Here is a 26234-nt window from a genome sequence, read left to right as displayed (position 1 = left end):
TGAGCAACGGATTAGTTTAGCTGGAGCAAGTGTTCCCAGATCTGGCTCTAGGGTATAATAACACCTTTCTGTTGTCTCTGAAGTACCTCCACTCAGGAAATATGGGGGGAAAGACACCCTCAGATACATTTTCTTTTTCTTCTTAGACAATAGAATTTAGCAGACTTAGAGCTAATCTGATCCCTCTTAGGTTAATAGTGTTTTTATGACTGACTTCAGTAGCTATGATGAAGAGCCCACATACAGAAATACTCTGGAAAGGTCAGTTCACAAGAACACTCGACTTCTGGGGACAGGGCAAGTAAAACAACTCTGATGTAAAGACAGTTGATATCTCCTTCTAAATAAAAAGTTACAAAAAATTAGGACCAATCTGCTGGTTCAAGCCAAGTTCTATTTAATTTACATATTTAGCTAGCATACTTGTGCAAACAAGATAAAAAAATGCACTACTACTTTACCGCAGGTAAGGTTCTTCATTATAACTACAGGCTTCTAAAATATGGTTTTCAGGCTATTCTGCCTTTATATACTATTCCACCATGATAAATCTTTAAACATATTATATAGCTATGTTTCCTGAGATTTCCAATGTATGGATATTTTAATGGCACCTGCAGTAGTGTTTAAATGAGTATAAAGAAATAAAATTTATGGATTTCAGATGCTTGTGGGTTTAAAAGCAGACTGAAAAATACAAAAATGAGGAAGTGATGAAGTATAATGAGCTACAATTGCTTTGCATTTGGGATTTTCAAACATCTTTAAACCATTGGAATCTCTTCTTGCATTCAGATGTATTTCGAAGAGCTTTAAAGATTCTTTCTTCCTAGAGATGCTGTGCATGGGGAATGGGTGTGAACCAAAGCCTTACCCTGAACCCTCCTGTTCCAGCCCGCGGCTCTGCCCCACAACCTGAACTTTGGAGCTAAGGTCCCTCTCTGTTACGTCCAGGATTGCCAATTCTTGTAACACTTTGTGTAAGGTGCCGTCTCGAGTACTAAAATCGTATCAGTGACCTCTGAGGGCTACAAGTGGGAAGAAGGGATGCTGAACTTCAGCTGGAGCCTCCAGACTGGTGCTTGGAGACTGGACTGCAGGGACAGATGGTGTTCCCAGTGACTACCTGTGGAAACGGCAGTACCGCTTGTCATGTCCTGCAAAATATGATTGCTCTTCTGCCTGAGCAGTGTGTACCGAGCTAAAAAACAGTACACGCTGAGGTGAGTAAAGATACAGGAGGTATGTGGCCTCACATCCAGGCTGCTGGAACCACTGTCAGAGAGGAACTGGGACAGAAGGGAAAGAGGAGCAAAGTCTGCCTGTAGACACAAAGGTGAAGCGAGCTGGATGCAAGCAGGAGGTCTTCTCCTGTCAGGAAGATGCTGAGATACAGCAGCGTGTGAAAGAGTTGCTGTATACATATCATACTGATGAAAAAGTCACAAAAGAAAAAAGAGGTATGTCAGTTCATATGATTTTAGACATTTCAGGAGTTACTGTAGAGTCTACACAGGAAAAAAAAAGGCCAATGATGTTGGAAAAATAAAACAGGACAGAGAAGTGAATGAGTCAGCCTCAAGAACTATGATGCTGGTGATACTTTACACATGCTCAGTAGGGGCTTCCTAAAAAGTAAAGTGTCTTCTGATGCTGAAAGAGAAACAGATAAGAAAAGCACCGGTAGCTACAATTGTATCTCCATAAAACTTAAAGGTACACTTGCACATACAGCTTCACTATGAAGCAATGGTCTGAAAGGTCTGGGTTACTGTGTGACTTCCTAGGTTAATTTATTTATAGTCTATTTTTTCATGTTAAATATTTCCAAGTTGGTGATAATGGAGTGTGATGCTTTTTTTTCTTCTCCTCTCCTGAAGGTATGCAGCAAGCTGAGTTTTGTATCCAAATATATGTGTCTCATTTGATATTGGTTTAATGACTACTTTCCCAAACACAATAATGCCTAGCCTCAACAGCATTTCTACTGTAATTTATATAACAGCCAAGTGCAGGGCCATTTCTCCTTTTTCGCTTTGTCTGACAATATCTCCTCGTCTTTTTTTTTTCTTGTTTATTTCAACTCAGGAGTGACTGGGGGGGGGGGGGAAGTGAAAGTTATGCTAATGAAATTCTGTGTTTCCCTTTTAAAGATACAAGCATAATCTTTTCCTAACATGCTTATTGCAAATTCAAGCATGCAGGATCAAAATTCAAAATTATTCTCACTCTCAAACAAATACATAAAAATCTCTAGAACACAAATTTAAACCACAGCAGAGAATACCACACCTTGAAATCAACAGACAAGTTCAAATATAAACCTGAAGTCCCACCACTAAAGACGCTGCGTGGTGAATCCAGCCCAAGACTTTGTCTGTAGATGCACTTTATCAAACAACCCCACCTGGGACTGGGAGACGAAGCGATAGCAGAGACCTCTCCAGAGTCACCTCTCCAGGAACTAAACTGACTGCAACTTGTCTGGAGTTGGATGTCTGGTTCTGGTTTTATTTCTACAAGGCTGAAGTTAAACTATATATTCTTGCCCTCTGTCATTCGACAGAAGAATGTACTCAGACCCCTAACATTTGCACTGCCTGTCTTGCTGCCATGGTTAAGAGAACCTACTGCCTTGTAAAAATGTAACTACACGTGTTTCATAAAAATCAATATAAAAATAACAACACTAGGGTACTTACATCTTTCTGGAACAATTGAATTCTGAAACAAGCATCTCTGGTTCTTCCTCCTGCAAATGGATCAAATTACACTTCACTAGGTAATAAAGTGTGGTACAATAGCCTGCCCAATCTGTTTTCATCTTGTCTTGTACAAAGTCTCAGATATACTTACTCATTATTCAACCTAATGGGCCTGCATTTGGCATATATTGAATGTTAGCGCTCTCCTTGGAAGTTGCAGAGGTTAACTGCTCCTAACAGTCTCTTTCCTTCCTTTCTGGGCATGTTTTCACCATGAATAATAGGAAAAACAGAACGGAATGTCATAATACCCTAGAATGAAGGTGCCGGTACAAACCACAGAGATGAAGTAATGGTAGCAAATGTTTGTCCTAATCCCTGATCATCCCAATGGAACCTAGCCCATACCTGGAAATATTCTGAAATGTATCGGGGAAGGAATCTGCTCCTGCCAAAATGCTTGCAGAAGTGAAGGCCCACATTGTTAAGCATTATTATCATTCTTTATTCACTTTATTGGTAGTGTTTGCTTGATTGTGGCTACGCATGAGAAAAAAAAATGCTGTCAGAAGCTGAACTGGAGATGTTACACCCTTCATTCAATTATCGTTTCAGAGGAGGAAAGAAATATTTCTAAATATAAATGACCTTATTTAATGTTAACTATGAGCTAAATCATGGTAATTGTAGTCCTGGAAGTGGTCCTGCTGCAGCAAGTTAAAAGTAAAATTACTTTTGAAAACAGAAGCTTGAAAAATATTTGTATATAATTCCTAGGCTCTATAGCAAGGAATTACACAAACTGCTAATCACGCACAAAAATGAAAAAAACTGTTGATACAGCTGAAATTTTTTCTTTGCTCTTGTTTTGTGCTATAATATTTTTCTAGTCCCTGCACTCAAAGTAGATACATCACATTTTGATGTAGTTAGGCTCTTTTCAAGGTGTGAAATTGGTAAGTACCAACACCAAAGGAAAAAAATTCTTTTAATACTGCACTGTGCCACTTGAAGCAGTATTACCCTTTGGCTTCAAGCCAACAAACTCCAGTGAGAACTATTTTATAGCACATGACTATAATAAAAGATATTTAAACATGGCCTAACAATGGATTAAACTAGTAAGACATAGTTTCTGTTAGATCCCAAGGATGAATATCAAAAATAGAGGCAATAGTTTTGAAACAACAGCCAGCAGTGAAAAGTTTATTTCTAATATAAACCAGACAGTCCTCAAAATAATTTGTGGTTTATTTAATTCTTACCGTTCATCTTGTGTTCTTTTGAGTAAGCTAAAGTAAGACACCCGCCTAAAAACACCAGCTGGTTTAGATTTTGATTCTGGATCTCTAGTGAGCTGAAAAACTGTAATCCGCATCTGCAAGGGTGGGGAGTCATTTCTGTAAACAGGGAAAATAAGCATTTGCTGGGGGCGGGGAGGGCAGCATATGAGAAGGTGAATTTTGGGAGAAGAGAGAAAAACCAACCTCGCTAATATATTATAATAAATTACTGTTTTGTCATTATCTCGTTATGTTTGCACAAACATCAATTGCATGTGAGCCCTGAAAAAGAATGTCTCATTGCCTTTAATATGCACTGCAGTGTGCACCCATACAAAATCATTACTGTAACAAAACCAGCTGCGTGTAATAGAAAGCAAATGATTTGCAATGTTACTATAAGAAACTACTTTATTTCATATTATCATAAAAAGCACAGCACTGAAAATTTGCATGACAAACACAAGAATCCAGGAAATTCCAAATCTAATTCATTTTTAGGTTTTAATAGGTATTAACTTACGGAGGTGAATTGTTAAGAACATTTCTTGAAGAATATTTCCAGAGAGTTTAGCTGCAATATTGGAACTCGTATTTAGTGAAATGTGAACTAGTCCAGTAGATGAAGAAAATGCAGAAGCCTTAAATAGCGGATTCACTGCTGGACCTAAAAAAGCATATTTATTTTTATCACCACGCTATGGCTGAAGGTTTGGGTCTATCAAGGACCTCTCTCTTAAGACATTGGGACTTCACTCCTCTGAACAAAGACTGCTGGATCAGATGCTGTTCTTCTTAAAATTTCAGTTCTGTTATCAACCTGCACAGTTACAGTTCTCGACTATTGTGAAATTATAACAAATAAACATAAGCAGTTTCAAACCCATGTTCTGCCCGGTCATATGGAGTAGTTGGGTTACTCAACTGATTTAGCAGATTACGAAGGATCAACTCCCAACTCTATCTCACACAAGTCATGAACCAAGTTTCTGTTGTCTTGTGGAAGGTAAGCCTATTTTATGTAACTATCGAAGGAGATAACAGCTGTTACCAAAAAGGTGGCAGGCATGTAAAACAAAAACTAAAGTCTTGAACAAATGAAGCTTTATAAGACCCAGGCAGGACTCAAACAAATGTTCAATGAAAGTCACTTTTATGGCTTTACTTTGGTTTATCGCAAGGCAGTAATAAATGTGTCTCATTAAAAGCCAGTAAAAGAACACCACCTACACCACCAATTGCTGTAACTGCAGATATAGCAGATCTGGAATAGTTACCTAAAGACCCTCATTTCCTAGCATTTAATGCTTCCATGTCCATATAAACTAGCCTTCTATGGATTTAAAGACTGTTGGATGCTAAAAGCAGCAGCTGTTGCTGGGAAAACGACACTTTCAAAGCCCTGTTTCTTTCTCAAGGTGAAGTTAGAGGGAGGTTGAATGAACATGGAGCTCTCCTTGGCTAAAAAAAATAAATTGCCAGAGGAGAACACGCCAACAGAAAGACAAGCAATTCCCCTATTCTGGCTAGAGCGTAAGTGTTTTGCCTCAGCTTTATTGCTCAGCGGGTCAAATTCATTCGTGGTGAAATGGCAGTTCCCATGGTGAAGCCGCAAGAAAATTCTGAAATCTTCTGGCACCTGTCAAGAAATGGGGATGTGAAAGTGGGGGGAGGAACTGGCATGTAGAAGCTGGGATTAAGGGTGGGAGCCACCACATAAAAGGTTATTCTTGTTCTAGTTGTTAGAACTTTTTTATTGCATAGAATTTACATACATGCTTATTAAGTGGTTTAAAAAAGAAGCCTGACAGATATTAAACAGCATGCCACACTCTTTATGCTGCTGCCATACAGATGTGTCCAAAGCATAAACAGACTTACAGTCAGCACTCGGTTGCTCTATGGGAGAGTATCTCTGCAGTAAATTTCTCCAAACTTTTCAGGACAATTAACTTGAGAATTGGAAACTTTTTTTTCCCCCAGATTTGATCCTTTGCTTGATCTCTCACTGCTTTCCAATTAAGCAGGGAAAATATATAGCAAGTGTTTTAATACCCTAGATTGAATTTCCTAAACCTAAGCTAGCAGCAGAATTACTGGGCCAGGGATTCTGGCACAAGAAGTACAGCTGTGTGTGAGCTGGTGGGAAAAACTACTGGAATATCATGACTAGTCTTGGTGTTCACACTTCAAAGAAGCCATGGAAAATTGAAAATAGATCAGAAAAGAATGATTTCAAGAGCTGGAATATCTGCCTTGTAGGGATAGATGTATGCAGCCTAATCTGTTTACTTTATCAAAAGAAAGGTTAAGAGTCTTGATCATGATATATTAATACCTACATGTGGAGAAGATTTGTAATGGCTCTGTAATTTAGCATATAAAAATTCATCAAGACCTAGAAGCTGAAAATGGTCAAATTCTGGTTATGGATAAAGCAGACAGGATTAGCAGTGAGGTTAATTAGTCAGCAGGAAAATTTCTACAAAAGGATTGTGGGTTCTTCACCCCAGAAGCTTTTCAGTCAAGACTGGATGGCTCTTTGACATAAGGAGACCCGTGAACTGGGCTGGGTGCAGGATTCCCAGGTGAGGCATTCTGGTCAGGGCAAATTTGTCAATCATGATGATCCCTATGACCAGGGATGTGCTGGGGCAGGTCAATCTTATTCACTTGAACTAGTTGGCAAAATCAACATTGGTATATGAACCACGGTAAAACCTACATCCCAAATAGTCCCCTCTTCACAGCAACGCTGATGTTCTGGGAAGCCCTGTCACCTATGCTTGGCTTGGTGCGCAGCTCCTTCTTTCCTTCCCGATACCTCTCATGCCTGGACTTTTCTGTAGAAAATGTAAAAATGGAGCCAAGTAATCTGCTTTGTCCAATCCCACTGGTGACACACATAACCCAACTGCTCCAATCTTTCTTCTACCTCTCTACCCCTTTTCTGTCACAGACTCCTAAATTTCAGGCTTGCCACTGGATAGAAAACTCTGGAAAAATGTCTTCTTTGGGAACATATGCTGGATACTTAAATGTTGAAGTGAATGTCTGTTTCTGTGATTTAAGTAATTTCAGGGATGAGCCTGAGTAAAGGTTATTTGCACAGTAATGTTAGTTTTGTGCCTCTTTAGTCACCACTCTCTAGGCATTATCATGCTGCTCAAACCCAGCAATGGTGCAATTATCAATGCCTTACCTAAAACTTTCCGTGAGCTCTTGATATTGTCACTAGGGATGGAAGGACCCACGTAGTGGCAGGACACTGTACAAAAGATCCTGAGATAAATCAATCAGCAAGAACATCTGATTGCCAAAGTGGAGCATTTAATTATATAGCCTTTTCTATCACTGTAAACGAAGGTGGACATGCTGTTGCAGTAGTATGGGAGAGAAATGGGAGAGGAAAAAAAAATGAGATTGAGCAGCAGCAAAGAAACAAAGGAGAAGCTGAAGGAAAACAAAATATGGAGATGATTTAAAATCACTTATGAGACCTGTGCCTGCTAATGCATTTTTTCAAATGATTATGACTTACATAAAATACATTCAGACATCTTCTTCTCATTAGAAATACTGAGCTGAAAAAAGATATAACCAGTATCCCAGTGTGTTCCTCTTACATGAGCTTTTGAACCACAGCTACGAAGTTGCATCCAACATTGGTATGCCTTAACATCATATGTTCTTGGATGATGAGACATCTGTGTTCTTACATGGACAATCATATTTACTCCAACATCAGTGAAAGTGTTTCTAAAGAACAATTGCTGATGTGTTAGCATGGCTTCTATTTTGCTATTGAGACTGGTATGCTCCATCTTTGATTTCGTATTTTTCTAGCAGATGGGAGTTTCAAAAGAGCTGCTATAGAGAACCTTCACTGTTATTCACTGCTTTTTCACAGTGAGATAGAGAATGCTGTCAAACATCAATGGAAAAAGGAGCACCATTGGCTTAAGCCATGAAGATGCAGTGAAAACCTAAGGTAATGACCAAAGTAAGAAAATAAATCACTTTTGCTAATGCAAGGTCCATTCAAAGTGGTAGGTGAAGAAGCTCAGAGGGTGACGTCTGTATCCTAACACTGTTAGTATTGACTTTTTAGTGAGGTTCAACCAGAGAGCGCTCCAGTGGCAAACTTCCACAGCAATTCCTCTTTTAGAAGCAAAGACGAAGGAGCATGAAGTGCGAAGCTATATATCCAAGAAGAGATTGCAACACCAGGTAACTGTCTTCATTTTTGTTTACTCAGACTCTAAAAAGAACTAAATCTGACTACATCGCTTTGCTTTCATGAGCAGGTACATTTTCTGAGCACAATTCTAAAGCGACAGTGGACAAAGTGACAGAAGAGCCTCGGCAGATTTCTAGTGTAGGGGAAAGGGCTTCAGAGCTGCAAATAATAACCAGAGGCTAAATTCTGCTCTCCATCCCACTGGAGAAAATTCAAAGTAATTACCCCACTGACTTCAGTGGAGTGATCCTAGATTTATATTACTGTAAATGACAGAAAAAATTGGACACAATATAGAAATAATTTATTTAAGGCCCTAAGTACAGTTGCACAATCCAATCTGTAAATAATGCCACTAATGCACATATGGCTAATTTACATCTAGACTATGAGAACATATCCAGTGCTGATTTCCAGGATACTTGAAGCACCAGGCAGTGCCAAAATAAATTTGCAGTATTCCTATAGCCCTCACAATCTTTCCAACTTTTGGTGTTGAGAAAAAGATGCACTACAGATATTTTGAAAAAGTGAAATTTTATCTGTTATATAACTAGGTATTAGATAATTCTTACAAAAAAGGCATAGCATGCTGTTAAGCAGCACTCCACATCTACTTGCATGAGCTCTGCAAGCTCTCTCCTCTCAATAAGTTGTTTTTATCTAATTTGTCTCTTACTGGGAGCAGAATTTTAGGAGCAGCTTGAGTTTTCTAAGAATAAACCATGCTTCAAAGAAAGAAGGGTTGTAAGTAACATTGGAGAAGAGTGCTTGGAGTACATACATTTAACGCACATAAAACTTAACTACAGCAATTTAATTTAGATTCCTTCTCTAATCACATATTTATATTAAGACCTTGCTGAAGCCAAATTGAAATTTATATTGCTAGGAGGCAAAGATGATATAAAATCTGAATTATTCATCAACTCAGTAAGAGAAAAAATTTCTCCCAAAACACCAAATATTGTTCTGGGTTTATCTCAGCTCTGCAATGTGGGGTGGAGACTTAGAAAATCCACGTCTTGGTTTACCAGGGCTTGAAAGGAGACATGTTAAGTCAAAGTGTAGCAAATACATCAACCCTTCTTCCTTCCTTCATAAAATATTTTATGTTATGTTATTTTATTTTTTTTTTTTTTTGGTATCATCAGGGAAGAAGGGTTCTCTTGTTACCAACACGCAGGAGGTGTTGAGACCCTGCAGTTAACTGCAGATTAATCACGGCTGACTTAGTGCTGCAGGTGGATTCCATTAGACCCTTCAACAACAGAAGAGACATGGGGTAGTCCTCTGGTAGAAGAAAATCCCTGGGAAGAAATTTTGAGGGCAGCTAAGCCTGGGAAAAAGTCTTGGGAATGAGCAGGAAGTTTAAATGTGTTGTTTTAGTTAAGACGACCAAACTTCAAGAAGGACTTTTCACTTTTTTCAAGGGGCATGCTACACTTTAAGGTGGGTAGGTATTTTACCTGTTTGCTGTAATTGCTAACTTAGTAGACAAAGGAGTGATGTAAGCATAGCAATTTAATCTTCTTGCAAATAATTCCCTTTTGTCTTCCTGTGTATGGCAGCCTACTGATGTTCAATGTGTAGGTCCTGTAAAGTATTTTGAGGCCCGAGAGGGGAAAGAAGTAGAGCAGTTCAGAACTTCCATTACTAAGAACATTTTTTAGGACATAATTTTCTGGTATTTGCTGAGATTCTCCTTAAGAGAGTTGATAACTTTGGATAATTTCTGAAGTAATGGTCTCTGAGATCCTTGGAGACCTATAAAGAGAGAATAAATGCATGAGTTATTTAACCAGGAAAAATACCTCTGAAGAAGCCTCATACTCAGACAATGATAAAAATCTCTCTCTTTTTTTTTTTTTTTCCCCTCCTAGTTCATTAGGAAACTAGAAAGAAAGTCATAATTTTGAAATTGTTTTTTTCTATTGATAAATGTTTCTTAGGTTCTGACAAGAATGAAAAAGATTATTCTCTGCAAAGATGGCAAAATTATCCTTGGCTTTCCTTATATTATTTATGTCCATTTCCAATGCATAAAAGTTGTTTGTGACCTTCAAGCATCGGATATGTACTGAAAACAAGACAAGAATATGCATATTTAAGTCTGAAAATAGATGTTATATAGCCAATTTCCATTTCTAATGTAACTCTTTAGTTTAAGCCCCAGTTTGTGGTTCTGTGATTTTTGAATGGGTACTTCTCTAAGGGTCAACTTGGAGGTTTCTGTGAAGTTTTAGGAAAGCCAATGGCAAATCTGAATCTAGTCCTTAGCGGATAATTGTAGAAGAGCTGGATGTGACTGGTCCTGTCCCCCGTGGAGGTATTGCCAAAGATAGTTTGAATTCCACAGCGTCTAGGGCAGGGCGATGACTTTTCAGTGTGCCTGAGGTATCCCATGGCTATTGCAGGTTAGAAGTGCTCAGGGAGTTTGTGTGACGGGGATGCTTTGACAGAAGAGCAAAATGGTTTGCCTGCTTATGATTTGTGCAAAAGCTGCCAAGAGCTATGTGTTTTCATGTTTTTAAAAGACTGAATTGAAATCTAACCCAGACAGCTAACTAACATCTTGAGACACAGGCAGTTTGGGTCAAACCTGGATGACTGGCAAGTTTAATTATAGCATCTGATGACTGTTTTACAGCATTTAAGCCTCTTTGAACTTCACAATGGATGACAGTGTTGAAAGGCTGTGAAAGAAGTTCAGCTAAAAATGAACAAAAAAGATGATGCTTCCAACACTCTTAGTGGTACCTGGCATTCATCTCAAGTCTGATATTGCACACAGTTCTACTATATCTGTGACTCCAGGTTTCTGGTGCAAAAGTACTGGATTTGTATCAGAACAATGGACTATGGGTATTTGCCCGATTTCAAGCCTTTGCTCCCCTCTTCAGAGACGCGTTTCCTTTGCTGGTTTTTGTATGATCCTGTTTATTGCAGTAATGCGAGAAAGACAGTGAAGAATGAGGCAGGGGAGACACAAATTGCATCGTAAGCAGAGGGTAGGATAAAACCATAGCTGGCTAGAGAGAACAGCAGCACAGAAGCAATGACAGTGGCCAGTACCTGAGAGCTCAGTACCAGTGAGGTGTCTGTAGGGCTGTCAAAAGCTACCGGAGAAGATTCAGCCCTGGTGTTGAGGCCAAACGCCAGCTCCTTCTGAGGAGACATTCCGTAAGAGTGAATGTGAAAGGCAAAAGAGAGCACACAGAGCAGGACGGTGCCTAACTCACCCAGCCTCAGAAAACCTTGAACATTTTGGGATGTAAAATTTGGGTTCAGGGCAGAAACATGATGAATATTCATCTAGCTTTTAATATTTACATGAAAATACTTTCAGCTTAACGAATCATTTTCAAACCAAGAGACAAGAGACAAAAACAGTAGCTTGAGAAAAACCTTCCAATTCACAGTGGTGGGCTTAAGCCCAGCTATTTGATTTCTGCAATCAATTAATTCTAGTGAATTCCTGAAGAAGTCACTAATTGAAAAAATAACGGCAGCTAAGATAAAGTTAACAGACAACAATGCTCAGTCTCAAAATTTGCATAGTCTCTCCAGAAAATGTGCAATCTGGACAGTTGCAACAGCTACTGAAAGTTAGAGTCAGCTAGGCAGAAAGCAGAAGCTTGTTACATGTCTAGACAAAACCAGCCTGTGCCTCACAACTACATAATGTTCAAAACAAACACACTGCCCAAAATCTGCCAACAAAGAATTATTCAGCAAATAATTTCAAAGAAGAGATAGCATTTTCATTAAAAATAACAAAAAGTTTCCTACTTCATAAACAGAAATCGGGGAGAAATTAAATCACCAAATTATCTGTTACAGTTTACCACTGTAAAGCACAACTGCTCTGATCCTCTTTAGCAAGTACGCAACTGGAAATGAAAAGCAGTGGATGGAACTGTCTCGGCAGCACAGGCAAAAAGATTTTCTTGCATTTTCTTTTGCAAGGGCAGCCAGAATATCAAGCCTCATGTTTAATCAGATGCACTGTTGGCTCAGGAGGGAGAATTGAGACGGTATTTCAAATTACTGAAATTGAAAAAAATCCACCGTAATTCTGGGAATTCCCTCTTTAAAAAACAATCTAGATCTCCTGGGCCAGAAATGCCTGGAAGAATGTGTAATAGAGATAGATGGCGCGCATGAGGATTAAGGTTCTGTATTAAATACGCCATAGATATCCACTGTTGTTCTCTGATAAACAATCATTTTTTAAACTCACTCTCATCACTATGTCATGTTTTCTGTCCCAGTCCACTCACGCTGAGGATGTTCTAGCATGAATTCTTCCAGTCCTTGGTTTTGTTTCTTTTAGAGGATTTTGAGCTCAAAGTGTTGTTTGGAGCTTGCTATCAAAAGTAGTTCCCTTGAGGGCTATATTGTGGTAAAAAGCGCTTTTCTCTGAGGATGGTTGGTAGCTCCTGTATCGTTCTCTGCCTTGCCCCTTTCCCCTGTCCTCCCAGTGCCTGTGTAGGATTGGAGAAAGATAGCCAAGAGAAGCAAGCCCAGAATTCTTGCTGCTGAAGAAAAAGCCATCAAAGCTGGAACATCTGGCCTCAGAACACTGTTTCTCCATTTCTGATTTGCGCTATCTGTATTATGCTCCTGGTGGCTGTTCCAATGCCCCCACCCCTTGTAGATAATGTCCCTCTCTTCTCTCATGTTGTTAGTCCGCTTAGCTATTCATTCCTAAATAAACCACTGAAAATAAACAAACTTGTGGGATTAAGGAGCATTTTGATGACGTGAGCTAACTAGAAGGAATATGGTGACCTTGATACTTGAAAAGATGTGAGTCCTTTTCACAGAGAAAGCATGAATTACAGATCTTGCCAAAAACCAATCTAAGAAAAATTCTTCCCTTTACCCAAGAGACATTTGACTTTTAATTATCTCTTTCAGAGTCCCTAGACTTTTCTTCTCTTGTATCTATTTTTGTCTGTGTATTCTAATCTGCAAAGAGACAGTGAAAACGGAATTTGTCCATCACTTCTGTCAGCTTCATGGTATCCTTCCTCACGTGAGCTGTTGTTTGGTTAGTGCCCATTTCAAATTCAGGCAGAAAAAATGATTTCTCAAAGATTAGTCATCCTCATTAGCATTCCCACTGTACTGCTAAGGCAAAGTATTTAATATTAATGACCACTGATATTCCCGCACTGTTTGTCCTGCATCCACAATGCTTGGCCTCAACATGGGGAGGAAAAGAAAAGCAAAGAAACAGTACGGTCTCGTAACCAAAAATGGTGCATAGAAAACAAAATGGGTTTTCTAATATAACATTCACTAAATCGTGGAGAGTGAAGAGCAAAACCTACAGTGCATGCAGCCACCGAGTGGTGGTGGTGGTTTAGTGAGCGGGAATCTGAGTCGTTTCTGGATTAACGCTCTAACATCGTGCCAGGGGATACTGTGTTGCTGGAGATATCATTATTTCTCTGAGATGTTCTGTCATTTATATCGCACGTTACATTCAAGAAGATGACAATGTCCCTATTCCAAAGAGAACGAAATCAAAAGGCCGGATTGCAACTTGACCCTAGAGGGGTATAAGAGGGAATAAAATGTATCTGGTGCACCTTTGAGCAGAATTTACTTCAAGCACAGGGGTGCTAGAGAGGGCATCTCCCTAATGCCTGCCCCACCAGCTGTGCAGAGAGAGGGAGAGACATGGGAAAGGGAGAAGGGCTCCGCTCTCCTCGCGTGCCAGATTGCGCATGAGGAGTAGAGGACTAATAATCTGCTTATTTTTGAAAGCAGGAAAGGCAGGTTGGGTATTGTATTGATATATTGCATGTGGAGCTACAGAAGTTCTTCCACCTTCCCCTGTTCAGCTGTGTGCATATGCATTCCAGTCAGCCCCTGTTTAGAAAGAGACAATAATAAGAAATTATAGAATACCAATAAAAGACAAGGGAAAAGCACAAATCCTGCCTGTTGTAAGAACTCATAAAACTTTTCCTAAGACACAGCATGCGAGACATGATGTTTGACTTAAATTTCTGATTAAATAAATACATTCTGCCTACCTAAATTTCATTTCTTGTTTTGATTTGATGAGTGCATCGTGCTTGGTTTCGATTTAGCGCAGTGAAGAATATTCTATTAAAACAGAATTTGGATGTGGTAAAATTAATTTAAGAAATAATGTGATGTACATATGTCTCCCCGGTTTCCAACAAGAACGCTGTGGTTTTCTCCCATGGCCTAAGCCTCCTGCAGAACACTGTCACCATAATCCTTTCTGGCTCTTCCAGCCTGAAATGTTGCTACTCTTTCCCTAAGCACAGCAGTTCACCCTGGGAGCTTCGTTGACAGCTCTCTGCAAAACATTTGGGAAAGATACCTGACGATGTGGTACGCTGGCAGCTGGAGAGGAGGGGTAGTGATTTTCAGGTGAGGGGGACAGCAATTTATGCCAAAGAGTTGTTGGTTAGTGCCCATATGGTCAAACCATAATTTGACCGTTAGTATCTCACTGATACAAACCAAGGCAGATAACCATAGCATTAATAACTCTACAAAATTCCTACCCTAGATAATCCATTTACATGCTTTTGTCTAAGTATGATCCCAAGACATGTTGTGAAGTTATCATTTCCAACTGGACCATCTATTTTCCAACATCAACAAAAATCAGATAGAATGTGGAGAAGGAAAGAAGTGCCAGCACTGCGTTAATTACCACAGCACGCAGATAAATATCGTTCCCAGTCAAAACTTAAGGGTTGTTTAAGTAGTTATTTAAATTGTGTACAGAGATAATGTGAGCTGGGACTCAGACTAATGACCGTGTGTAGACTGGTGATCCCCAACCTTTTCTGACCCTGGGCAATAACTCGCTCAGCATTGAGTGTTGTGGGCAGCATCATACCTTACTCTCCCTAATGGCCTTCAGCTTTAACTTTTTAATTTCCTGTAGGTCTCAGCAGTATGAGAAGGTCTCCCAAGGTTTTTTTGCTCGCTAACCCGTGAGCCGTGGACTGGGGACTCATGAGCGAGGGGCGGTGGATGAAGTATTATCTGACTTGGCCGCCGATCTCCCTGCTTGTTATGGTTTGCGGGGGTGGGATACGCAGCCTCACAAACCCTAATTGCGTGTGGGCTTCTCTTCTTTTTTTTTTTTTTTTGGAGAAACAAAGCTAATACCTGTGACTCCGCTTACAGGTGCGCATGTAGGCGCACACATACACGTGTAGCCTCCAGGTGTACCATCAATAAAGTTACGTCTCCTCAAAACATCTGATAATTATTTCCGCTTTCTCACTTAAATCCAACCGAATTTCCAAGGCGGGCGGATGGGGTGGAAAATAACGAAGGCCTTCCCAAAGCAGCTCGCAGCGGGACGGGCCGCCTGAGAGCTTGCTCCAAGTCGGCGGCCGGCTGCACGGCTGCCCTGAGGCCCTAATATGTAATATTAAAGAACAACGATAATAACAACAGATGTCTATGGAAGTTCCCTCCTCCCCGCAGCCGCCACGGAGCTCTCTGTTCCCTCCACAAATAAAAACACTGAGGGGTTAATTAACGAGACGGCGATCTCAGGCGGGAGGGGACCCCGAGGGCCCAGCTCCCCGTCACCCCCCGGGGGAACCCCGGCCTCTTCCCCACCCGGGGCGGGGGGAGGCCGTCCGCGGCCGGCGCCCTCGGCATCGCCTGCCCCGGGTGATCGTGGGGGGGGGGGGGAAGCGGAGGCGAAGCGGCCGGCGGCGATGGCGGGGAGGGGGCGAACCCTGCCCTCTGCCCTCTGACCGCCGCGGAGGCCGCCGCCGCCGCTGGCAGCATGGGGAAGGCGGAAGCGGCGGAGCCGGCCCGTCAGGCCGGGCGGCGGCGGCGGCGGCAGGGGGGGAGCGCGGCGAGAGGCTGAGGGAGAAAAGCGGGCGGGAGGGCAGCGCCGTGACGGTCGGCGGCAGCCCGGCCCGACTCCGCCGTGAGGAGCGGGGCGGCGGCGGCGGCGAACCCCCCTCCCCCGCGCTGCCCGCCGCCCTGAGGCACCGAGCTGTGAGGGGGCCTGCGGGGCCGGGCCGCGCTGAGCTGAGGGGGCCGCGGCGCTCCGGGCGGGGCCGGGCCGGGCCGGGCGGCGGAGGGGCCCTGCCCGGGGAATGCCCCGGGGGAGGCGGGGAGCGGTGCCGGCGGGCCGGGGGCGGCCGGGGGCGGGAGGGGAGTAGTGTGGGTGGTGCGGGGGGAGCCTGCGGCCCCCCAGGCATGGAGTGGCGGGTAGGGCTGCGCGGGGAGGGGGGGACCTGAGCACCGGCGAGGGCCACCCGCGGCGGGGAGCGCTGGAAGGAGGACCGCGCCGAGCCCCTGGCAGGTGCCTGCGCCGTTAAGTGCCCTTCGGCAGGAACTCGAAGACTTACGGACTCGGTGTTTGCTGCTGCTGCTGCTGCTGCGATCCGTCAAAGATGATGTTGGCAGAGCAAGCCCAGAAGTGGTTCCCGACTCACGTGCAAGTGACGGTCCTGCAAGCCAAAGGCCTGAAGCCGAAAGGTAAAAATGGCAGCAACGATGCCTACACCATCATACAGCTGGGCAAGGAGAAGTACTCCACCTCGGTGGCTGAGAAGACCCTGGATCCCGTCTGGAAAGAAGAGGCCTCCTTCGAGCTCCCTGGATTACTCATGCAGGAGAATCCAGAAAAATACATCCTGTACCTGATTGTCATGCACAGGTCGCTGGTGGGGCTGGACAAGTTCTTGGGACAGGTGGCGATAAGTCTGAATGATATATTTGAGGACAAGCAAAGACGGAAAACAGAGTAAGTCGTGGTTGGTTGTTTTCATCATAATTTGTATTCCTTGTACGCTTGGGAGGGTGGGAAATAGTAGCCTTAGTATCAATGTACTTTGAAATGAAATTAGGACGCTTCTCTCTCCTGTGGTGTGCTCAAAGCCCCTAACGTATGCAGTCATGTCATTGTGGCCTGACCTCTTCCAGAGAGAAGTTTACTGTAATCACAGTGGTCGCCCTGCACGGGGAAGGACTGTCAATAACATTAACATTTTTTGACAAATTCTTGTGTGCAACATGAACTCATTACAGTCTGTTTTTCTAAAGTTTTTTTTTTCGTTCTGCTCAGGGCCATATGCCCATTCAACTCCTACCTCAGTTTGAACCATGTACGAGACTCAGACTCCCTCGAAGCCTGGTGTCGTTCTCTTTAAAAATGTTTTCCTTCAGTTGCTGCAACCAAGTGTCTTTAAATGTTTTATATTTATGTTTTAGTGGTCAGTGAACCGTCACTTAATGAAGGCTTACCACAGCAGTGCAGTGCTTTTCTGATCCTGATTAGTCTTAGGCCGCGATCCTGCAGGCTGCTCTATACAGCAGGCCTCAACAGAGAAGACTGAAGAGAAATTTCTGCTGTTGTGGTAACCTCTACCGTTACCTACATAAGCCTTTGTCAAATAAATTGGCCATTTGCCAGCAAATTCTGGCACTGGAATGCAAAAAGAAAAGCATCACAGCAGTTTATTAGGCTGAACTGTAAACGTATCTAACTCTCTGGGTTTTACAACTAAATTAGTAAAATTGTTATAATTCCTACTTAGGACACGGTTGCACGAAGATATGTGGTACCTGTGTAATTTATTCTCCAAAGTGTATGGGAATAAACTGTAGGTGTAAGCGTACAGCAGGCATGCCTGTGACTATATGATCTGTGTTTGTTTTAGCTGTGCTTGTCCCACAGAAGTAGTCTGAGAACAGCATGGAGACCTCCAAGCTAGCTATATGTAGGCAGAGATGTATGAGAGCTGGCAAATCTTTCTGCAGTGGTTAAAAAGTTCCTGCCCCAGGTGCCTTTCCTCCTCTAGTGTCTCTTCAGTGGAGTAAAAAGGTTCCTGTGCCCAAAGCTCAGCTGTTAAGATTAAAGTCTGGTATTTCTTCTGTTAGTGATGCTGGATCTATGGTAAGATGCTGGACTTTGCATCAGAGTGACCAGGAGGCTGGCATGGTTTGTCTGTCACTAACTGTGCTGGGGAGGCATGAACCTCCAGCAGAGTCAGAGCAGGCAGCTGGAAGCGGAAATCAGTACAGCAACACCAGCCAGGTCTAGTTGATAAGACAACTGTTTCTGCAGCAACCGTCTCAAAACCTGGTCCTGCTTATGTGCAGTGGCTGAGGTTGAAGGAGCACCAAAGACAAGTCAAGGCTCTCTTTGCCCTAGTGGTGTTTTGCTGGTTTTTTTTTTGTAAACTAAATCTTTAGCAAAACAGTATGTTCAATAACCATATAATAGGAAAGAACGTGTCTCTGCAGAATCTCTTGTGGGTTCATGGTCTGAAGTATTATACTTTTTAATTGCTTATCTTTTTAAGGACAAACCAGTTATCTTGATGCAATACATGGTAATGCCTGTAGCCTTAGGGTCTTAATTTCTATTTACACTTGATTCAGGAAGTTTCAGTGCTCTTTAGACATGCATCTTAAATATTCTTTAATCATCAGTTGTAATTATCTTGCAAGTCAGTAGGCAACTGCCTTAGTTTAAATACCTAGCTGCTCTACAGAAAAAAAGGTGAATGAAGTAAGTGGAAATTCTGCTAACTGTAAAAACTTTGTAAATCTAGGTAGAAATTTGTATTCAGAAACTGGAGGAAAATATGTAAATTAAAAAACTGTGAATAACAAAACATCTTTTCCCTTTGAGGAACTATACGCTTCTGCACCAATTTTAGCAAAAGTGGTGTTGGAGTCTTACGAAATTATTGCAAAAATTTGTAAGTTGTGCTTAGCAGGGCTTCATAGGTGTTCTTTATTTTTTTATTTCTTTCTCTGAAGTGTGAGAGAGGAGCTCATGCTATGTAAACATGCAGCAGTGCTTCCCTAGGCCACTGCTGAAATTACTAGGGCTCCCCAAGAAAGCCGTGCTTTGCCTGCGAGCTGTACTGCACAAGATGGGGCCTATGGGGAAATTTTTACAAGCAGCCTTAGTCCTATTTTCAGAAGTTACTTGAGCATTTAAGATTGCAAATCTTATTAAAAGTTGATGGGTGTTAGGCTTCTAGAGCCGAACAGCTGTACTTGTAAAAGTCGTATATACATGTAAAAGTGCAGATAGGTGGTTAGTGGGATTTTTGGCAGCACATACTCACTTAATGCCAGTTTAAATTGTTATGAGATAAGAGCCACTGAAAGTCCCGTTTTCCCAATGGTGTCTTTAGGTGCTTAGAAACCTAGAAAATGTCCTTTTTGAAACTCACTTCTGAAAAAATAATTCTGAGTCCTTAAGTGTTTAGATGTTTTTGTGAAGTTATCATGGTTTTCTACTTGCATGCCTTTGTGCAATGCGGGTGTGTAGTTGCTGTCTCCTTTAAGCATTAGTTGGAGACGTGGATGCAATATTTGTACGTATATGTGGGAGGAGGGCAAACTTTCAAGAATATATTTGCAAATGCGATCTCAAACAAAACGCTCTTTCTTTTTTTCCTTTTATTAAATCCTTTTAGATACAAAATATTCCTAGTCCTGTGTTGGCAGTAAACTGAGGGTGATATATTTGGACCCAAAGACCTTCTAGCCGTGACTATGGTGTGGGAACTGAGACACCCAGTGCCTTTCAAGACCAAGTCCAATGTCTTTATTACCAAAGCATTCTGATGGTTGAAAGCTATATTCATTGTTTCAGAAACACTAATCTGTTTTATTAAGCAATGTTTTTACTTTCAAATATGTTCAACAGGCTTGTGGTGTTATTAAATCCAGAGTTATTTTCTTATGTTGATGTAACCTTAACATTTCTTGCTTTGTTTGGGGATGAATGAGATCCAGTTATTTGATGAAGTGTCTATTGGTAATATTTCTACTTTTTAATATATTTAATAGCTTCCTCTTTCCAACACAGCTGTACATATGGTGCTGTAAGAGACAGACTCAAGAGTCACCGGGGTATTGCAAAAAAGATATTTAATATTCTGCACAATGCTGAACCCTGTCAGCAATTCCCTAGTGCTTTTTTAGTAAGGAGGTATGAGAAGTGAAGGCTACCAGCTGATTTTGAATTCCTAGGAAGACCGTAGGGTGTGTGACATTCAGCTTTTTGTATTTTTTTTTATTTTTTTATTTAGCATTTTAAAATTTGGAATAAAAATTTTAAAATTCACTGCAGCTTCAGAAACATTATGTTAGGGAAAAATAATCCTTTTTTCTGTATAGCTTTTTTTTGTTACTTGTCATATCTTAAGAAAAATACTCTCTGCAGTAAAGTTTTCAGAGAGAGGCCTCATGATAGGATTTGCGCGTCTTTGTTCTAGTAAACTTGCTCTGGCGCAGGACTTAATGAAACAAAGCAGTACATTTACCATAATTTGATAGTGAAAATTTTGTACGCACCATCATGCAATGTCCTTTTTCTTTCTGAAACTAATGATTTTTCAAAATCTTAAAAGTGAAAATTCCTGGGACGGTTAGATCCAGATGTGTCTCAGATGGTCCCTTACTTGGTCTCTTCCAGAGACTTCAGCCAAAGCATCTGCAGGATCCTAGTTAATTTTCTTTCTGTCTTGGTGCAAAAATGCCCATCACACTGTGCTAACTTTGTAAATTTATGTCTCTGGCATCTCTGCTGTAGTTGGAAATGGACAGGCTCTTTTTACTTCTTCTGCTCTTTTCTCCAGAGTTGAAAACTACGCTGCAGATGCTGAGAGATTTTACTGAGTTTTTTTTAACAGTTCAAAAAGCTTGGGAGATACTGCTTTATTGGAAGTATATTTAGTGTAAGTTTTCAGATCTTAGATTTCTGACATGGTTTTTATTTTTTGCAGTAAGATCTTGTGGGGTTTTTTTTTTAATTCATCCTGAGAAATACATGACAATTTTTTTGGTCTGCTGTTGCAGAATAAATATACCTCTTTTGCTCTTGCAGTTTAAATGTACATGATGATCAATTAATGTGTTGTTTTAAAGCATATATACATTTTTGTAATAATTTCAATTCAGTTATAATTCATAGTTGCCTTAATACTGCTGATGATCTGACAATGCACAACATCAAAACAAATTTTTGAGTGATCATGGAATAAAAAAATACTCATTTACTGACATGTCTTAATTTAGTATTTTTCAGTAGTTTTTCTTAATGACTTAATTTTCCTAAGGACTTTTCTTAATGCTTAGGTTTTTTTCTCTACTGTGCTAAATGAACAGAGCAATAGAAGAACAAATTCCGTTAGCTTTCATCATGATGTTACTTATTTCATCAGCATTTGGTTTGTCCTTGTTGTTCTCTAATCCACTCTATTTATTGTCCATTTTTATTAGCTTTCCTGAAGAGCTAACTGTGTTGTACGTTCAGCTGATTTAAGATGCAACACTTGTCTGGAATGTTATAAATTTGAGGAGGTCAGGTGATGGTAGAGTTATTATTTCTTATGGAAATTTTATTGGAGGAGACATCTTTTATTTGTGACTTAATTCCCCTTCTCCCTGGTTTCTGTAATACCTCAACACCACACCACCCACCCACCCCCAAACCCAAATTGCAGCAGTGTTGTAAAAAGTTCTTACTTGAGCACAATACAGTGAAGGAATCTCGGCCTTACCTAAGATACTTCTCCTCTGCTTACATCGCTCATATAAAATAGTCCATATAAAATTGTCAAAAACAGCTTCTCTGCAAACAAACAAAAAGAATAATGATTGCCCACGATCAATACCCCTGTGTTGTAAGCACTTATTCTTTGGTGCTGCTGAGCTTCCTGAATGATATGAAAATTGTGTGACTTCCTCCAAATTAATGTGAATTCCTTCTTGGCAGCCTCCCTCTTGTGTATGGACAGGTTCCCCCTTTGATTGCTTCTGCCCTGGCCCCTGTCCTCTGTAGCGGCATAAGCAAGAGGCAGGTGCTCAAGTAGGTGGCTTCAAATACAACTTGAATTGTGAACAAGCAAACACCTAGTAAATAGATAGTATGTCGTGGGCTCAATGCTTGTTAATGAATAGTGCCTTTTAAAAATAATTCTACGAAACATAACGCTTTATAAATATTATTTACTAATTTTGCATCTTAAATTTAGTTTAAACCAGAAAAATGCATTTTAGATGATTTTTGGTGATAAAACTAAATAGTAGTGGAAATGGCAGGCTGTAACAGAAATTACCTAGATGTTGTGGTTAAAGCAAAAAAACTTACTCCCCTCTAGTCAAAAGTGGGAAGAGTAGTAACTGAGAAATTTGTTAAAGGCACAGAAATAATGAGCAGCCTGGAGGATCCATATGGATTTGTGCTGTTCCTTTTGCGGTACTACTCAGGAAATGTAAAAAGAATGAAGGAAAGTTAGTAGTGAGGAACAGAAGAGAAAGGTAGTTATGGGGGAAAACAAAAAGTTGCGCCCAGTTGTAGTTTTATGGGATTATAGCAATATTTTCACATTATCTAGTAATATTCTCAGCATTTACATTTTGACAACAAATGCAAGCACATCCTCTGAATAAGTCATAATTCTCAGTCAGAGTCTGAGTGCCATCTGGATTGAAGTACTCCCATTTTCTGTGCACACACACGCTCAGCTGAAATAATTGACCTTAATTCGTATACCTTCAGTTATTTTGTTTCTAAAATAAAAGTTTTCACACATAGTCTTTAGCCAAAATAATAAGTAAACTAAGACCACTTTACTGTGATTCCAGTTGATGTTAGCTAACCCCTTAGTAAGGGTGTTGTGATATGTCTCAGTTCCCATATGTATTGTGGTGTTACGATGTCACTCTGTAGTATTTATTTTTAAACTCTACTTTGTATATCTCATTTCAGTTGGCTTCCAGAAAGTAATAGCATTCATCTTTGCAAATGTCATCACTTATTTTAATAAATAATCTGTTTTCTTCTTCATTTCCCCTCATATACAATGTAGTCTGTGCTCTGCCCCTTGCCTTAATTTTCCTACTTACTGACTTTTGGGGCAGTCTCTCGGCATAGTATCTGAGTGATTTATCACAAAACATACTTCTGCATTTTTTCAAAGTGCATTTGCTGCTAATCAAAATGTTAGACAGTTCTGGGCTCTGGGTGTTGGTTTTTTATCCATTAGCTATGGATGTTTATGTTAGTGAGATTTTGTGAAGTGAGTTTCTTCAGTGTATCTCGCTTGAACATCATAATCTAAGATGAAATACTACTTTCCTGTGGCAGCTGATGGATGTGTTCTCTCATTGGGATTTTGATGGTCCTTTTTAGGGGTAATTTTGCTGGTGTAGAAAATTCTCCTCATCACTGTGTAGCAGATTAAAGTTGCTTAGCAGATCAGGATGCTGATTTTTACCTGTAAATCAAGGTTAGAAGCCTTGTCAATACTGTGATGATTGTGTGGCTTTTTGCAGAATTCCTTCAGTAATTTTTGAATTAAAATCAAGATTTTGCAAAAATCTTTGGGTGCAATCTGATGATTTCAGCAAAGCAAATTATACCAGCTCAATAGATATTTACTGGTAGAGTGAAGGCAGAGTGGCATATTTGAGAAGCAGCAAAATGGGTGGGAAAATTCCTTTAGCAGTTTCCATCTTCGCCACTGGCAAGAAGGTGGAGTCAGAAGGTCATCTGTCATGCACAGGTTGAATGTGCCAGCTAGAAGTCTTCTAATTCCTTTTGAAATTGGTAGACAAGTATCCCAGTGGTTTTGGAGGCTGTATATAGTATATAATTAAAGTATATAATTAAAATGTAATTAAGATTACATAGTGTTTTTTCTTACCCATACTGTTACTATTTTTCTTACTGGTATTGTCAACCTATCCTGCTCCCTGTTAAATGGTGAGCAGGATAGGTTGAATGATACTTCTTAAAAGAAGAGACCAGGCTAAGACTTGGAACTGTCAAATTCCGTGGCAGATTTGGAGGATAAGACACCATGACATCAGCTTCCTGCTATTTGAAGAAAAGAAACAAGATACTGGTTTCAAAATACTTGTTAAATGCAGGATGAAGGTGCAATGAGAATAGTGTATATAAGGAAGAGAGAGTTGGAAAACCAAGTTCATGGGAAGAAAATGAAATCAGAAAAAGGGGAGGAAAAGAACAGTTGAAGAAATTGTTTTGAAAATATGTTTGTAGATCACTAGCTATTTAGATAGAATAGGCAAGCCAGAATTTTATAACTTGCATGTTTATAGTAACTTACTTCAGTTTTCTCTTTCACTCTTCCTGTCTCCCTTCTCTAAGGTAAAGGGTTCAGCACTGCTAATACTACAAAATTTACTTTAATAGAATTGCAGAAGATGGTTACTGTCTTTCTCAGAAATAAGGGAGTTTGCTTTTTCCACCCCTAATTGTAGGTATTGCCAAAATTGAGTAATTTTGTCACGGTTAGAAAATAGCCATGTTTATTCAGATAAGGGTTGAGTTTTTCAGGGCTGACTGGGTAGCAGGATTTTTCCTATTCAGCCTTGAATCTTGATCTTCTCTTTACGGGTTCAAAAAATTGTCAGCATACAGAGTGGCAATTTATATAATACTTACAAAATAAAAATGATCAGAAACCTGTGCAAGACAGGCAAAGCCCATTAGCACACTCAAAACCAGATGAGAAAAAGAAGCAAGCGTTGTTCTGATGGAAACCATAGGGGAAAAGTCAAAATTAGAGGGTGTATGGAGGACGTTGTCCTACAGAACATTTGAAGGTGAGAGCAAGAAGTATGAATGTGATTCAGAAGGCAATAGGGCTTCCTTTGAAGTTGGGAAAATTTGCCAGACTTTGTACAAGGTATGTTTAAATAAAGACTGTCTGCAAGACTGGATGTAATATTTGGTTATTAAATAAAAGGGCATCTGCTCTCATAAAAGCCACCCTGTTTTGTTCGTGTATGTTATTGGCTATTTTCCTACTTTGTACAGGCTTTCTATAGAATAAGCTTATGGCAGCCTGACAAATGGAGCATTTATTGTGGCTAAAAGTACTGTAAACAAAACCAAAATAGCAAGTTTTATTGGCTTTTATAATACATTACAATTTTTTAAATTGGCAGTGGTATAGTGGAATTCAGTATTTTAGGACCCAAATGTTGTTATCTGAAAACAGTGGACTTCATTTTCCAATTCTTTTTTCTATTATATACAGCACTGTTTTTTCTATTTGTTGCTCACGCCCATGTGTTGTAGAAAGAGATTCTAATAAGAAACATTTACAGACTCAGTTGCTCATTCACGTGCAGTTCCACACAAATGCATTGCCTGCATTTGTTCTCATCTGTTTAAAAAAAGTAATTATTTGCCTTTGAATTTGAAGAAAATCATGATTTGAGTCTGCTTCTCATATTGTCTTGTTATGAGCTGAAGCATATGGAACCTTCATTATAACTAAAACAAGATAAACTCTCCAAGGTAACAAAGAAACCTCCTTGAAATGCCTATGAAAATTAAATATCTGTGTTTTATACAAAGATTTAATCCAGCAATCATTATTCAAATAGAAATTCCACTGAACTCCAGAGGAATTTTGCTGGAGTAAAGAGTTTATGATTAAATTCTATTGGAATCAGTGGTAGTGTTGAACGTGGTCCCAGCAGGTATGAGGTCCAGTTTCTTATGCTGTTGTGTTCTCTTCTTAGGGTAAGGTGAGTTTCTTTGTTTTCCCAGCTGAACTTAGTTTTAGTGTCAAGTTCTTCAAAGTCTACTTTGAAAACAAATGTACAGGCTGCAAAGGCAGTGTATTAGTTGTGTGCTGGAATTCTGTCCTTCAGACCTGGTGAATGTCAAAATAGTATGCGGACGTATGCCGTTAGCAGGTGAGTACTGATAGTGACACCGAGTGGTTGTTGATTCATGATAACAACGTCAATAATTGAGTTAATTTAAGTTCTAAAAGAAAAGGCTTTCTTCCACACAGCAAAAGCTTAAGAATTTATGTCTTGATATTGTTCTAAAACAAGTTAGCAAGTGTCATACATCTGTTTAAAGTTTCACTAATTCCTGAGTAGAAACATATGATAATTTGGCAATCTTATTATCAGAGATACAGTATTAATGTTTGAGATCTGTGAGGTGGGGGGGGGGGG

At 40.3% G+C, this 26234-nt stretch overlaps 1 protein-coding gene and 1 long non-coding RNA gene across 7 annotated transcripts in view; one reads left to right on the top strand and one right to left on the bottom strand.

Moving 5' to 3' along the window:
* Window positions 1-394: 394 nt before the first annotated feature.
* On the bottom strand, window positions 395-14083 carry LOC138687796 (uncharacterized). The gene is made up of 2 exons (XR_011326927.1): window positions 2703-14083; window positions 395-1653 (listed from the first exon to the last, which is right to left on the bottom strand). It is a non-coding gene; the product is annotated as an uncharacterized lncRNA (long non-coding RNA).
* Window positions 14084-16427: 2344 nt separating this feature from the next.
* RAB11FIP2 (RAB11 family interacting protein 2) overlaps window positions 16428-26234 on the top strand; it is a 62347-nt gene continuing 52540 nt past the window's right edge. For 5 of the 6 annotated variants that reach the window (XR_011326922.1, XR_011326924.1, XR_011326921.1 and 2 more), the window contains exon 1: window positions 16428-17004. Coding sequence is in view for 1 of the 6 variants with exons in the window: in XM_009918329.2 (XP_009916631.1) it covers window positions 16652-17004 (353 nt within the window). In the remaining 5 variants the exon portion in view is untranslated. The remainder of the gene's footprint in view (window positions 17005-26234) is intronic. The other variant, XM_009918329.2, reaches the window with a different exon arrangement.

The sequence above is a fragment of the Haliaeetus albicilla genome, chromosome 11, assembly GCF_947461875.1.
Source record: "Haliaeetus albicilla chromosome 11, bHalAlb1.1, whole genome shotgun sequence".
Classification (NCBI taxonomy): domain Eukaryota; kingdom Metazoa; phylum Chordata; class Aves; order Accipitriformes; family Accipitridae; genus Haliaeetus; species Haliaeetus albicilla.
Note: the sequence above shows the minus strand (reverse complement) of the source record. Positions and strands in the feature narration are given on the sequence as shown.